Source organism: Vidua macroura, chromosome 5, assembly GCF_024509145.1.
Source record: "Vidua macroura isolate BioBank_ID:100142 chromosome 5, ASM2450914v1, whole genome shotgun sequence".
In the NCBI taxonomy this organism is placed as follows: domain Eukaryota; kingdom Metazoa; phylum Chordata; class Aves; order Passeriformes; family Viduidae; genus Vidua; species Vidua macroura.
The window spans coordinates 28,053,545-28,069,695 of NC_071575.1; the positions used below are offsets into that span (position 1 = coordinate 28,053,545).

The 16,151-nt window shown below is 42.2% G+C and overlaps 1 protein-coding gene across 1 annotated transcript in view; it reads right to left on the reverse strand.

Annotated features, from left to right (window-relative positions):
* Positions 1-6,487: 6,487 nt before the first annotated feature.
* TMEM178B (transmembrane protein 178B) overlaps positions 6,488-16,151 on the reverse strand; it is a 206,150-nt gene continuing 196,486 nt past the window's right edge. Inside the window, exon 4 of the mRNA XM_053977885.1 lies at positions 6,488-6,738. Within this exon, the coding sequence (XP_053833860.1) occupies positions 6,488-6,738 (251 nt within the window). The remainder of the gene's footprint in view (positions 6,739-16,151) is intronic.

Below are 16,151 nucleotides of genomic sequence, written 5' to 3' on the forward strand. Positions count from 1 at the left end.
CATCTCCAGCAGAGATTTTGCATGTGATCTGCACACATAACCTAACAGGGACACAGATGGCATCTGAATTGCATTGCAACTCCTGAGTTCAGTATAAAAGAACAGAGAACAATTATGCTGCATTTTGCTATGTATTTTCTCTCTATATAGGACACTTTTACAGGTTCCTGGCATCCACATCACATGGGATGTGAAGATGTGTGTGTTTAAGGAAAGAAGGGAGTGAGGGTGCCCATGTGTACACACCCTATGCAAGAAAATTTTGGAAGTCACGTTTTGACTTTTTTGCCACTGTGCAGGAGTGTTAATCAGTGAAGGAAGAATATAAAAGTGCAGTCCTAGAAGGGAATGACATTTCCTGCTGCTGATGCTGAGGGTGACATTGGATTATCCTCACAGAATTCTACCAATTTTGAAGCAACTGCTGTTGGGTCTCCTTTTTTTCACTCTCCCACTTTCCCCTGGAGATAACCTATCTGAGACTGATATTTTCATTGAAAGTCTTCCCTGAGCGAGGGAAGGACAATTGATCTGTGATTCTGGAGTGCTTTACTGTGACCAGAATTTCATTTCCCTCTTGTGGCCTATATTGAGGCAATCGTCGAGACTCTTTCTCAAGTTAAATCCTAAACTTGTGCAAGGCCTAATGCAATTAAATTGACAGCACTGTATCAGGTTTCAGTTCTCCAACTGATGTAAACACAAAGCTTGTCAGAGCCCCCTGGCACCAGCAGCACTTGTCTAAATGTTGCCATTAATAATTATGGCTCTGAAGAAGGCTGTATGATTGGGGTGTTAGTGGGGCATACAGGATGGAAACCCTAAGTTGAACTGGGGGGATGGGAGGGAGGGGAGGCAGCATCTGATGACTTTCTTTCTAAAGCCAAACAATAGATATTGTGAGTGTATAAGCACACATTTCATTTTTGGTGTTAACCAAGACAGCACTAAATATTTTCTAAGGCATCTGAGCTTTCTATGAACCTCAACAGACTATGGAATAGTTGCATTGTATTCCTGGCTATGAATGGAAAAAGTGGACTGTAAGTTTTGAGCTAAGCCCTGTTTTTTGAGTTTTCACCTTAGACTGGCAGAATCAAGATATTATGGATCTGGCCTGGAGTTAGCAATCAAACTTTAGGCTTTTTTGAACTTCATTTTCTGACCTTGGAAATTCATCTGTCACTAATCTTTACATGCTGTTTGTGTTTCATGCCCACTTTTTACTCTTTGTCTGTCATTGGTACCTGGCAACCTTTCAGAGCTGTCTCAGTTTTTCACCTTGAGTCTTCCCTTGCTGGCTGGATGAGCACAGCGGTTTGGACCATGAAGGAGTGGGAAACCTGGGGGCAAGAAAATGCAGTGGTGGTTCGTGTGAATGTGCCTGAGCACTCCTTTAGCCCTTCTAGGCCTACGTAGAGACACAGAGAAGAAAGAGCCCGAATAATGCATGTCTTTATTTAAGCTATACTTGGTAACATATTATTTTCCCTCCATTTCGCTGCTGGCAGTTAGCGTGGCGCTCAAGAATTAAGGATAGATTACAGTGATTTTCTTCTGAGCTCTGCTTATCAGTGGGGCTCCAGGGATGAGTCTGATTTAGAGGCTCTGCACAGTGGGTAAATGGACAGCCATGGAGACACAGTCTTCCAGGAATGCTTGGGAATCTGAAATAGCCCTTGAACATCAACGCCCTCCTTCACCAACTTTGCTTTATTCACCATTCATTGAACTGCAAAGCTAACGTGCCATAGCTAAAAATGGTCCCAAATGACTTGCATCCACAGGAAAGCAGAATACCTGCACTCTCACAATTCACTCCTGGGAGGATAAGGATCCTCTGTTTAGAGGACTCTCAGGATGATTTTTTTTTTTCACTTTCATTTGTTATTGCAGCTGGAATAACATTTTAAAAAATAATGACGATTTTTCAAAAACAGTATTTCAAAGAAATTGCTCTGGTCACTGGTGGTTTGTGATTCACTTGTGACTGTCTCTGGGGTAGAAGAAGAAAATGCCCAACTAGAAGAAGAACTGGAGGGACTGTACTGTTTAGATGAGGAAAGGTCAGTTGTGTGTTTGCAGAGAGGAAGAAGGGATTGATGATATATACAAGCAGCTAATATGAGTTAGGAAATTTAACATACAAACAGCTTTAGCTTGAAGAAGGTGGTGTCCTATAGGACACCTATCCTGTAGGACATAGGATACAGGGCATGTATGCTCCTGCCACACAGCCCCTTCAGATGTACAGTGTCCCAGCAAGGACAGACAGCAGAATCCTGCAGCTGACTCGTTACAGTCACAGGGCAACACAAGTGAGTCACTACATACAAAACCTCAGCCTGCAGATCACTGTGGGTTGAGCCAATTCATCCTGCATCCTTAGGATGAGCATTTTAGGGTATCTGTCCTCACTGCACTCCAGTGGCTCTGTGGGCTCTGGAACATAGAGATGTGCTGTCCCAGAAGTGCAACATGAAAGGCTATGTGTAGCAAAGGGCCTGCCAAACATGGATCCTGCATTTCCACCTCACAGAAAGGGAGACCAAGAACATACCGGTTGCTCAGGCTAGGACAGAGTGTCACCTTATCTACAGGGGAAGGATGGGAAAAGAAGAGCGTGGGCTGGACTCTGCAGGAAGCTGAATGTCATCTGAGAAAGCACATTCTTGACTTTAAGCATATGAGTAGTCAACCAAATTTAAGGGGATTAGTCACATGCTCCAAGTAAAGAACATGCTTAGGCACTTGGCCAGAGCAGATCTGAGGGACAGGGTCTAGCCCCTTAATGCTGAGATCACAGCTAACAGATTTTTAATTAGCTGCTCCTCCAACTAAGAAACTACACACTAGTCAAAAAGCTTCAATGTCTGTTCAGAAAGATGCTTCAAAGCCTCCCCCAAAATGCAGAAACTCAGAGTAGCTGTGAGTGTGCTTCAGCTCAGGAGAGATGGAGACACTCACCATCACAAATTTGCATCTGGATGTATTCTGGATCAACCCTGTTCTAAAGACAAGCCTGAGCACTCAGAAGGCGTGGTGGGGCTGTGACCCCCATTCAGGGCTATGGAAGCACATGGGACTGACTCCTGCCAATCCTTCGAGAAGCACAGAGGGGAAATTCACCCAAACTCCCAAAGGGGTTCTGCCCTTACTTAAAGCAGTGATGAGAGAACTGGTGTTTGGACAAATGGTTCTTCTGGGGATCCAGCTGGAGATTAAGGTGACATGATCACCTGCTGCTTCAGACATTCCCATAGATTTTAAGATGCTTCATAGCCACACAGGCCTTACAGACACTATACTAGAGCAAGTGGAAAATCACAGAACTGGCCCAAAGATGCAGGGTCAACACTTTTCTGTTGTTAATAAAAGTAACCATAAACCTCCTCCACCACTGCCACACACAGACAGACACAGAGGCTTATATACATCTTGTAAACCAACACCATCAGAGATTACTTCATCAAGGCAAAACTGGTTTTATGCCAGCTGCAGAAGAAAAGGAAACCTTTGAAAATCCATCAAACTTAAATCTTACTGCTATACCTCTTTCAAAACTTTATCTGTAGAATACACCCTGTGAACACACAAGGATACATCATCACAGGAGCTGCTCTGCCTGCCACAGGGCCTGATGGTAGACTCCAGATAGGTACCTCTATGACTTTGGTTTACCTGTGTCACCCCAGATACTTGTATTTACATGAAACACCTTTCCTATCACATTCAGCACTGCAGAGGAGGAAAAATGTTTGCATTCAAAGCTGTTTTAATTAAGCAGCTGTAATTTTCCTAATAATTTCTTAGCAGTAAGTTTTTTTTTTTTCCAAAATTTTTCATGCTTTGAAGAAATGAACAATTTTTTATAGGTCTTTTTTGGTCTCCAGTTATTGGTTTTCTGCATTCAGCCATCATTTAGCTCTCCAAGGCTGTTTTTGTTTTAAATTTCCTTCTTCTGTTCAGTGGTAATTCATCAACCTCCTTACCAAGTAGGCACTTGCACAGTCAAATGATTTCAAAACTTTTCAAAACCACTCTATTTGAAAACCTTCCCAGAAAAAAAATAAATAAACCAATCTGCTTAAAAAGGAAGTTTCTTCAAAAGGCTTGTATTTTCAACTCGAATAAATAAGTAATTTCTCTGGTCACATCTAATGTAAAATGAAATTGTGAAACTTCAGTTGACAGGGATGGCACTTCAGTGGAAACACACTGACTTAGCAGCTGGCATTGGCATGTTTGGGGAATCTGTAGACAACAGAAAACAAGAGCTAGGTAGTTAAGCAAGAATGGAAGAAACCCAAATCTACTCTATTCCAACATGCCCTCCAGAAACCTCATTTCTTTGAGCACTGTAATACAACTATGTGTGTAAGAATTATTTGTTAGCTGGATATTTTTAAACCAAGCAATAGCGTTTCTTGCCAGCTGTGTAAATAGCATGACCTGGAAATTAATGCCTGCATTTCTGTGCAGCAGGCACAGGCTCCTTCTCCAGATGAGATATTTTAGATGGAGAGGATTACTTTTTATTGACTAATGAGGACTGATATCATGCAGCTATCATGTAAGAAAGGATTGCTGGTACTATCCCTGAATTAAGAGCATGTTGGGTTGGATTGGTTTTGGGGAGACCTTTTTTTCTTTGCCCTGTTTCCTTTTGCCTGCATATTTGTCATTGGTGCCCTCACTTTTGCACATGACAATTCAGTCATCCTCCTTCAGAGTCCCTTTGGCTACACCCCTGGCCCTTCTTCCCACCTTCCCCTCAGCCACTGGTATCCTGCAAGAACCCACTGTCCTCACAGCCAAAATGCTTTTCTTCCTCTAATGGCCTTCACCCCTCTCTCCAGACTTAGCCGTTTGTTTAGCTCTTCTGGGACCTATGACCTGAATGATGGGAAGAGCAGAGGGAAGGCAAAAGGAGACAACAGGAAGAGGAGTAGCAGGAAAAAGAGAAAGACCAAAAAAAGAGAGAGAGTTCCATTTGTAGATTCACAGTTACATCATACAATGCTTAAGCTCATGGGAAATGGAGCTCTGTTCTCTGCATCTGACCCTTTCACATCCATCTGTACACAGTTCTCCCAGATGGAGAGAGGAGATGTCCATTGAATCCGGGCAGTTTCCAAATACAAGATGTGGGAAGGTCTTATTTGGCATACATGAACACAATGAGACGCATCTCTTACTTCTCTTCTACAGAAATTAGCTCCCTTTTTCTCCTTCACAATGGCTTTTGCTCAGTTGTCTCAAACATCCAAACCGGAAACTTGATGAAAGCCCATTCCATCAAATCCCTGGGAAGAACACTACCAGGCCTCCCACCACCTCCCTTCTCCTTGGTCAGTCTTCCCCTGGATCCACCATCCTGAACTCTCAGAAGCTCCATGAAAAAGAAAACCTGCTGAAATCCACCATAGAAGATGCACTGTCTCAGACCTGACGGCTTTCCTCATGCTTCTGCCGTTGCAGTGCCTCAGTCTCGGGCCACAAACACAGCATGGATGGTTTGGTGGATAATCACATTGCAATGTTTTAAATTTTTCATTTTGTTAAAAAAAATAAATAAAGTAAGAGGGAAGAAAAAGTTATACACACATGTATCACAGCATTTTCAAAAGGCCTTCTGCTGCATTTACATTAGCAGTTCAGCCTCAGTTGTAAGCCTGGATGTAAGGCAGCTGGAAGATTAAAACCACATTGTTGGAAAGTCCGCTGAGATGTCCTCTTGACGATTTTTATTGTTTTCTGGTTTTATTTTCTTAGATGTTTTTTATTATTATTAATTATTATTATTTTCACTTGTTTGCTTCTCTCTAAAGTTTGGCAGGCAAAGAGAAAATGCTTTTCTACTTTTCCTCACACATTCTGTCCATTTTGTTTTCTGCGTTTTAAGGAGGAAAAAACCCAACAAAACCAATGACACGACTTCGGTCATTTTGTTTTAAGAAATAAAAAGGACGTGGGTGGGTTTCTGATAATGGCCTTTAGGAGGTATGTTGTTGAAGTGGCTCAAATGCTTCATTTGCTTGCTGTTTACATTTTCCCTTCTGGCTGCAGTGAACACACTTTTTTTGTCATCCCCCCCACACCTCTGCCCCGACCATGTCCTGTACAGATTCCGGTTCCAGATTCCCCACATGGATCCCCTGTTCCCCCTCCCAAATGGCAGTGGGTAGGTGCAACTGTAGGTTCATTTGACCTCTAAGTTATGATGCTGAAGTTAAGAGTTGGATGGAAGAGCCACGTGAGAGAAAAGCTTTCCCATCACTGTGAGAAAGAATGAAACAACACAGAGTCCAGTGGAGATGTGAGTGCCATGTTGGACTCAGCTCTACCTTGGCACTGGCATTAATTTGAGATTTTTTATATATATAATTATATATACATATATATGCATGTATAGGCATACCTAGGCATATATATCTATATATATATGTCTTTGTGTGTGTGTGTGTGTGTTTGTTTGCTATTTGTTTTAGCACACTGTCCCATTCTCAGGTCTAGATTTGGGGCAGTTGGTCCTGGGGACAGGTTGGACAGAAGGGGCCAGAGTGCAGAAGAAGCCAGAGATCAGAGTGAGGCCCAGGCCCCCCCACGCACAGAACATGGACCAGCCATAGCCATGGCTGATGTCGTCGGGAAGTCCGTACAGGTAGCGGGGGTAGCGGGAGAGCTCAAAGTTGATTCCAGCCACACACGTGCACAGTGAAATGATGCAGAAGGTTCCTGGAGGAGAGCGGGAAGGGGAGAAGAAGGGAGGAAAAAAAGAAAGAGAAGTTAGAAGAGTGATAGACAAACCCTTTTCCAAGCTGCCTGAGAAGTGTTGGTTCAAGCAGTAAGGAAGTGCCTAAGGTAAGATGTTTGTATAGAGAGCGGCTTAGTCTGGAGGCTTCAGGGAGAAAGCACTGAGTGCCACCAGAGCCTTGAATATTGATCTGCTGCTGACAGAGCTGTATGGAGAAACTTCAACAGGAACACTTTTTCATTATGAGCACTCCCTTGGGAACCAGAATGCTCCATGGAACCATTGATTTTTCTGAAACTTTGCTTTACAGAGTAAATACAGAGTGAATAATCTTGTTTTGACATTTTTGGAAGGGAAAATAACCTTGAATTTTTTGTTTCATTCCAGTTTTTCAGTGATAGACTTTATAGAATATTACAATATACTTGTCATATTCTGGCTCTGTTGAAATGTACATTTGAACTTACGTGGGAGATTTTCTTCATGCTTTTCTTATATCAAAATACAGAATTTTTCATTATACAGTTTCCTTTTAAAATCACTAAAAAAAATATTAAAATCCTTCACAAAACTCAGATTCTGCCCTCTGCATGACTCCAGTTTCAATCTAGATGCCCTCTGCCACGTTGCTGAAATCTTCAAAATATCCTCTTCTTGTTTTCCATCTCTGCAGCAATATTTCATTTCTTATTTCTTCCTGAGAACACAGCGAGGACAAACTTCCTAACTCTGTCAGGTGGTGTTACGGAAAATACTCATATCAGATGAAGCTGAACTTTATCCCACCCAGATGAGTCTAATTTTGATCTTTGGCCTCCAGCTTCATCAAAGCTAAACTCTGAGCTCCTGAAATGTCACAATTGCCACCCACACGCCAAATAATTGATAGATACAGATGCTACACACCTGCCACAAGAGATAACAACTCACGTCAGCATGAAGTTGGTACTTTATTTTTCTTCTCTAATTCCTCCTTTTGTGGGACTCTCTAAATTGCTTGGAGAGCCCTGGGCACACAAGGCAGCCTACAGGACTCGTGCTATAGGACACACACGGACAGTCCTGTGTGTCTTCCTCTGTTCCTGCATGGATCAGTAACATGTGACATGTGCTACCTGCACAGCATGTCCTGCATCTATTCACTTACAGCTGCTGGTGAGGAATGTCCTCTTTTTCCTGGTCCCATTCCTAAACCAGCATAATCTTCCAAATCTAGTCACAATCTGCCTAGTTTCAGGGACAAGCTCCTGTCTTCTGCTTAATAGGCACCCTTGCTTCCTTCTACTCCTTCCTGTCCCGGCTCTGCTTCTCTTCTGCAACACTTTTGCTGTTGTTTCTCTGCTGCTTTGCTCTTTTTAGTTGCAGTTGCATTGAATAAATGAATTTGACACTCCCACTGGGAACACAGATATAAGATTATTTGGTAAAGTGCCATGGAATTTGGTTGAGAAACTGGGAGCATTTGCAGAAACATACACACATCACCAAAATGTGTGGACTGTGCGCTATACCCACCTTCTTTATTTAACAGGAACATCACATAGGCATTAAATCTACAGGCAAATCTCTATCATGGACCTGCAGTGAGGTCACTGTTATTGTTCGGTCTCTGTTCCCTCTTCTGATCACTGCTGTGCCTTTGTATGGCCTTTTCTCCTCTGTATTTTGGAATGTCACTTGTAGATAGACTTTGCTGTCAGGTGCTTCCCCTAATGCCATGTACAGCTGCCCAGGATATTCATAAATTCTCATATTATGGCTACCAGTGAGGACCAGTGAGCTACTGAAGTAGGTACTATGCCTATTTCATTCAAAATAGCCTTCTTGCCTCCTACCAGCACCCCAGCAGTCTGCAATCAGTGATCTGGATTCTTGCAAGAGCCTCGTGAGATCCCAGGCTCTGGAATTGTCCTATACTACTTCAATGCACAGAGTAGGATAAATGGGAAGATCTCCATCCCAAAATTCATTAGTCAAAAATCAGGTTGTTTAATTAGAAACCACATGTCATTTCCATGTTTTACTGTGTTACTTAGGTTATTCAGTAATATGAAGATGTTTGACAAGAATGTGGTTGTTCCCTGTGTTCCATGTCAGAATGACTAGAACATTGTGGGATCACACAAGGATCCTCAGAGGCACTTTACTCTGAACTGAGCTCTGTGGCTCATTTCAAATGGTTGTGGTTAGAAAAATGACAGGGAAGGCCTTTCTTTGCTAGTAGGAACATGGTAATTTCTGTTCTTTCAAAATATAAGATTGTTAAGAGAGGTGGGTGGGAAAATCTGTGTGGCCAGACTAAAGCTGCATTTGCTAAGTATGAAAGGGAAGGAAATAACTTTGGATTTCAAATGCTCCCCGTGCTTTCACGCTTTGTCTTGGCTGTTTTGTTCACAAGCTCTTCAGTGCAATGAGTGTTGCTTCCTCTTTGTATTTGAGCAGGGCCCAATATATTTGCTCTCCACCTTGCTGAGGGTATTCTGACCGTTAACAAAGGAACAAAGAGAAGCAAGTAACAACACTAGAGAACTAAGCAAATCACAAGCATGAGACTTCTCTTAAAAAAGCCTGGCCCCTTTCTGGAGAATGTGCTAACCCATGATGACAAATAAAGACTGCCATCCACAATGTCACAGAGTGCAGAGCACAGTCCTCAGCCTGTCACCCCCCAGTGCTTCTGCAGGATGTCTTGTACAACACAGACTTATCTGTCTCTCTAGTGCTGTTCATTGCAGACACAAAAATACCATTTTATGCCATCTAGAAAAATCTTTATGGCCATTTTATGAGTCCTATGTGTTGCTTGCGTTCAGCCAAGCAAGGAAGTTCCTGCTTATAGTTAATCTGGCCTCTCACCAGGAAGGCTACTGATGAAAACCAAGTAAGATTCCTACCTCATGACTGTTTAGTAGCTTTTCCTCATGAACTGGCAATCACAACACAAAAGATCATCCTTGCAAATGGCACAGTTGTTGGCCATTGTAGTGAAAGAGTAATGAGAAAAAGAGATGCAGAACCTGAGCTTATCTGTGGAAATTAAGCCTCTGCTAGTCCAGGTAAGACATGGAGCTGAGGTGGCTGGAGGAGGGGGGCTGTTGCTCGTGCCCATGACACTGTGCACTACAGACACAGTGCTTCAGAGGCAGCAGGACTGCAGGAAGTCACGACTGTTCCCAACCCTATGCTCCTTTTTCTCCCCAGACGTCAAACTGAGGAGTTTGACTTCTTGCTGCAAACTGAGGAGTTTGACTTCTGCAGTTTCCTCCCAAGTTTTTGCTGTCAGTGAGGTATCCTTCTACATGTGCACTCTTGCCCCATATCCCCTGGAAACTGCACTGATACAAACTTTAATTTTATTTTGTGAAAAACACTCACCGCAAGCAGATGATCAGACCAGAAGGCTGGTAGTTCAGCCATGGCCCTGGCACAAAATGTGAATGACAGGTGTCAATAAGAGCTCGCTGGTACATGAGCTGCACAGGGAGATAAAGGCCACATCCTTCAGCAGCTGGGGGAGCAGAACTCTCAAAGTTCTTTGTGCTGGGATTTACACATTATCCTCCTAAGTGAAACCTAATGAATGAGACACGGCAACAGTGGGATTTTTGACAGGTAATTCATGTTTCACTGCAAAATGTTTCAATCAAGTGAGAGACGAAATTTCACGTAAAGCTGTGTCTGTGCCACAGAAACTGCTGTTTGACATGTAGTCAAAGCTCCATCCTGACTCCTTGTCAGGTAGCCTCCTTTCATCTTGGCCTGGTTCTGACAGTGCCTGTCCTAATAATGGGCTGATGATCATCAGTGTTTTGAGAACCTGAGCTATTAAATAACTCTTGGTTATCTTGTGCCTGTTTTTCTTATATATTACAGAACAATATTAAAAACTACACTGAACATAACTTTCATTTAGATTTGAAGGTCTTTTAGGACAGAGATGAATTTATTTGCTATAAGATTGATGTCCTGCCATGCTTGCTGCAGGGGCAGATGTGGTCTTAAGAGGGATGGCAGGGAAAGGTAATGTCAGTATTGGTCAAAGCCTAATTCCATGTGGATTATGAGTCAGATCCCTTTGCTGTAGCTGTTTTCAAGCATGATTATATCAAGCAGTGCTATGGGCCTCTGCTGCAAGGAATTAATTTTTTCTTTTTTGTAAATGTCCCTTTCTTTCCAATCAGCCCAGCTGTGTGAGGGTCTGCAATGCCTCCACAGTTTTTAAACGTCACCTCCAGGGGAGACCAAAACTGCTTGTGATTTAAACACAAACAGGCTCAAATCATCCATAACAAATCTGTTTGAATTTTCCCTGATGCTAGTATCCCCATGAACCATGTCAGAAGCCACATCCTTCACCCATAGATTTGGCTCGACTTCTAGGGTGATAGACCTTGAGGGATTTTCCAAGGTCCATGGTGTTCTAAAACAAGAACTGGTACCTTTCTTAAATGCACTGCAAATGAAGGGGAACCTTTGTGGTGCTAGGGCATAAACAGACCCTGTTGTCAGGAGCTTCATCTAAACATTCTCATCCTTATTATTAGAGAGGTGGTATCTGACTAGAACCTGAAGGAGACATCACCAATTTGAAAGCATGGGAAATCCAAAAAGCCGTAATTAAAATGATCTGGGCACCAAGCCCATCTCTGAGACCCTCCTCCTACAGATCATTTGTCTCATGATTTGAAAATCGTTTGCTTCACATCTGACAGAATGATGTTCGTTCTCTCCCTTCCCCTCACAACAGATAGAAATGACTCACAGACTGTGTTGTCAGATGTACAAAATAAACAACCCCAAAAACTGATTCTTCTCACCTTCTGTTATTTTTGAAAGCATATAGAAATGTCAAGTATTACTTAAAAATTGGTAGATAAAAAGAGAACTGCAAAGGTATGGATTTTAAGATGTCCTTTGAAACCATGCAGTTTTCAAATAAATGTAAATCTGCCTTTTAAAGTATTTCTAGTAGCTTCTTGTGGCCACTAATGTCTTTGGAAGGAATGTTGTTTACTTAATTATCATCACTTTATTTTATTATAGGGCTATGGGAGAAAAAAATCTCACAAGTGAAACATTATCTTTACTTTCTCTCTGCCCTACTAGCTTTTATTATTTTCAAGGTACATCAAACAAACAAATAAAATTAGGCCTGATCCTAAAGTGAAGTGTGTAGCATTAACTATTTAAATTATATCCCAATCAAATGAAATTATTAAAGAATACACTGTATTCCCTCCCAATACAGTGATGACAAAAGCTTTTTGGAGGGAGGGAGCAGCTTTGCAGTACACTCCTTCTGTGCACGGATTAAACCCCTCAGCAGCACGCAGCTCTTGAGAACACTTTATTGCTCTGTGCATACACGCATAGAATATAAATTATTGCTTAATTATGTACTGTTCCAGCAGAAGCAGCTTGCAGCATCACCAATAGGCTGCAGAATAGCAAGGGGTTTACTGGAAAATTGCCCTTATGAAAAAAGCAGAGATGGAAGGATAAATCTGACTGGGTGATGGAGATTTAGTGCGGTGTCCTTGTGAGATTACATCCCCACCTGGGTTGGGACTTAATGCATTTTTATCTTATACCATAGACCAGATAAACTGCAGGGTCTGCCATGATATTGCATTTAGTCACTCTCAGAATGTGGTTTGCATTTGGCCTTTGGCCTCCTGCCTCACAAGGTGCCAGAGGTGCCCAGCGAACGCCAGAGCTTTGCTCCTGCTGCGTGTCACCTCCCCTGTGTGCCTGTCTAGGGACTGCTGCTGCACAAGCTGCAATGTCTTATGGCACCAGAGGATTATGTGTCCTCAGCCACAACCTCAAATGCTTAATGGGGACCATGCTTAGGCTTGTGTAAATCAGTATCTTGTATATAGGAGCAATGCTACAGCAGCTGAGGGCTGAACTCCAGTTTGCCCTGCTGATCCAAGTGTCAGTCCATATTTCACACTGCAGATTTGCACATGGTGACATTTCCATGACCATATCCCTTGGGGCATGGGACTGCACAGGGAGTGGACACCCATGCTGTGCGCAGCCACAGCCAGTGAGCTACAGCGATGAGCAAGCACTCTCTGAAACTGTGAGTTGGCACATAAGGCAAAAGCAACACTACTTAGCTAAAGGCACAAAGGTTTGATGGACTAGGCAGAGAAGAAAACTTTCAGATCAAAGCCTGAGTGAATAAACTTCTGAGTACTTTAGCAATGGTGATTCCTATGATCCAACCAAAATAACCTAGCAATAATAGTGGGTTGACTACAGCCATTAAGCAAATGTAACAGGTCATGAACTTGCAGCCACAACACAGGAGACAGCAAAAATTGTGCCAGTTGTAGCACTGTGATATTATTCCAATTTTACTGGAGCAGAAAGTAAGAAAAGGACCTCAGTGTCAAAATGAAGAAAAATTCTAATCCAAAGTAAGAAAAATTATCCCATCCGTGTGCTAGCAAGCACCATGCTTGGCAACATACAGAGACTTCTGGCAGGTTCTTTCATCCTCTGCAGTGTGGAGCTCACAGCATGATCCAGGCAGAGGCCAAAAGATTAAATAGAAAGAGGCACTGGAGGTCTGAACAAACTCAAGTGACTCCATCACACCTCAGGTTTGCCTCAGATGATGACAGATAAGTTTAGTATCAAGCTGTACCTTAGGCAGGTGCTTCCCACCCTAGGCATTTGTCAGAGCTAAAGGGAAACTTGCGGAGTCAGGTTGGGTTTGCTTTGTCACAGGATATGTTCTGTAGCATGAGGAATCTGTGCATCACATTGCATCTGGTCTTTTAGTAATGAGCTCATTATACCTCTAAGTATGTAAGACCAAAGGACTCTGCTTGTACAACTTTCAGGATCTTTACTGCAAAAGTCTCTGGGCATTATTGCTGTTTCCCTGAGTTGACTTGTTAGGAACAGAAAATCCTTTCCATATATGCTGACACAGTTACTGAGAGAGAATAGTCAGAAATCAAAATAAGATGCAGTTTTGTCTGGTCAACAAAAACCACTTAGTGCAAGGCACCCCTATGAAGTTTACATCATCCACATAAATGCTTGCAAGCAACAAACTAGACTGACACTGTACAGTCCTAAAGGATCATGCTGAAATCTCCTTTCCTGTTGCAGAGGAAATACCTGCTCATCTGCTGTAGCCCACACAACTGCATTGGTATGACTGATCTCTGTATGCCCTGGAAGAGACAGGTTGGGCAGAAATGAGGAAGGCCCTACTCATTTATAGTTTTTTCCAGTTGCTTTTAAAATGCAGTTTCTAGTGTCCAGTTGGACTCTGTTCAAGCAGATTAGACCAAGTGAGTGTGGCAGTGTTTTGTCCAAGGGGAATGTTGTTTCTGAGCTGACAACCTGAGGAGACAAGAAAGTGATTTAAATCTTGCTTCAGCCTCTGCTTTTAACAAAAAGATCTGCCACACACAGAAATTTCCTCCCCATTCCCTCTGTAAGGTTTTTATTTCTGTCTAGCAAATTATGCCAGTATTAATCTTCTTTCTGTTGCATGTGCAGTCTTTCCTCTTTTATGTCAGGCATGCAAACAACTCAGCAAAATTTCCTTTTAAAAAGACCAACCAAATAATAAATGCCAGTTTTGTTTTCCTTGTCTTCTTTTGGCTTTGGTGCATCTTGCCATTGGAATTTAGAAGCCAGCAACAGATCAAAGACCTAGTGACATCATTAAAGGATATAGGACAACCACTGAATTTTAAAACACACAGAACTTGTTTTCCAGGGCTGAAGGTGGGAAAGTCTTTTTTATTTCTACAAAATCTGTCTCCTCTGCTTTATTTCTACTTTATTTTACTTTCTGTCAGCCCCTCAAAGACCTACTGACATCCCTGAGAAGGAACTTGACTGCATGCCCTTCACGCACTACACTAAGTTGTCTGTTCTCGTAACTTTAGAAGGTACTGATGCTTCTGCCAGTACCTCCCATCCTGGTGAGGGAGAAATTACAAGTCAGTATAGCTGACTTAAAATGAACACACAGAGGAATATGAACAGTTCTTCCCGCTGAAAAGCCAGACAGAGCTGACTCCTTAATTTACTGCACACCAAGTTCAGGGAGACAGATTTGAGTTAGGACAGGAAAACAAATGGGTTTAGAGGTGTGTATACACTACTTGCCCTGTCTTTTGCTCCAGACTATAAGATCTCTGTACCTCATTAAAGAAGCTTTTTCTCTCCTCCTAAGTGCCAGTGCTCTCCTGTGATCATGTACAAAGCTGATGAAATTGTGTTGGTATTTCGTCCCCCACAGCCTGCAAGTGCACATCTAGGAGCATCAGAAATGAGACACAGGGGAAAAAAAAAACAAAAACAACAACAACAAAAAAAAAAAAAAAAAAAAAAAAAAAAAAAAAAAAACAAAAAAAAAAACCACAAACCACCAAAAAAAAAAAAAAAACCAAAAAAAACCAAAACAACCCAAAAAAAAAAAAAACAAAACAACCCACAACACATTTGAAGGTTGACTTTGAAGTCAGCTGATAATGTTTCCATGGAGATCAAATGCTATGGAGTTGACAATGAATTCTCTTGTTGAGCCTTTCCTTCCAGGGGAAAAAAAGCCCCACAGAACAATACTTCTAAACGACTACACTCTGCAGTACAGTTGTGTTACTGACTTGCAAAAAACACATCTATATCCCACCCTTGTTTTCTTATGGAGATGTTACCTCAGGTCTCAACATTTTAATGCCAGGTGTGCCAGTATTCACCTAGAGAATCAGATATATTCCTGAGGTACTGGGAAAAAAAAAAAACATCTAGTGAAACCTGGCCTAAAATAGGACCAAGGAACATGACCTTGAAGCAGGTCTGTGAGACACACCACAAACTGTGCAGGGAGATGTTTTAAAGGAATCATAGGATTGCCTAGGTTGGAAAAATCTCTAAGATCATCAAGTCCAACCATTAACCCATTGGAATTCAGCACTGCCAAGTCCACCACTAAACCATGTTCAAAAGTGCCACACCTACACAACTCTTGAATGCTTCCAGGGATGGTGACCCCTTCTCTGGGCAGCCTGTTCCAATGTTTGAACACCCTTTTGGTGCAGAGGTTTTTCCTATTATCCAATCTCAAGCTTCCCTGGTACAATATGGGGCCATTTCCTCTTGTTCTATGACTTGTTACTTGGAGAAGAGATCAATCCCTTCATAGCTACAATTTCCTGTCAGGTAGTTGTAAAGAAGAATAAAGTCTCCCCTGAGCCTGTCTTCTCTGCAGTTAAGAACCCAAATTTCCTTGGCTGCTCCCCATAAAGAGGGACAAATCCTTAAAAGCAAAAAAAGACATTTTTAGAAACAGGTTGACTCTTATTTCCTGAATATGAATGCTCTTGGCCTTGTTACATTACTTCCTGATGGGCAT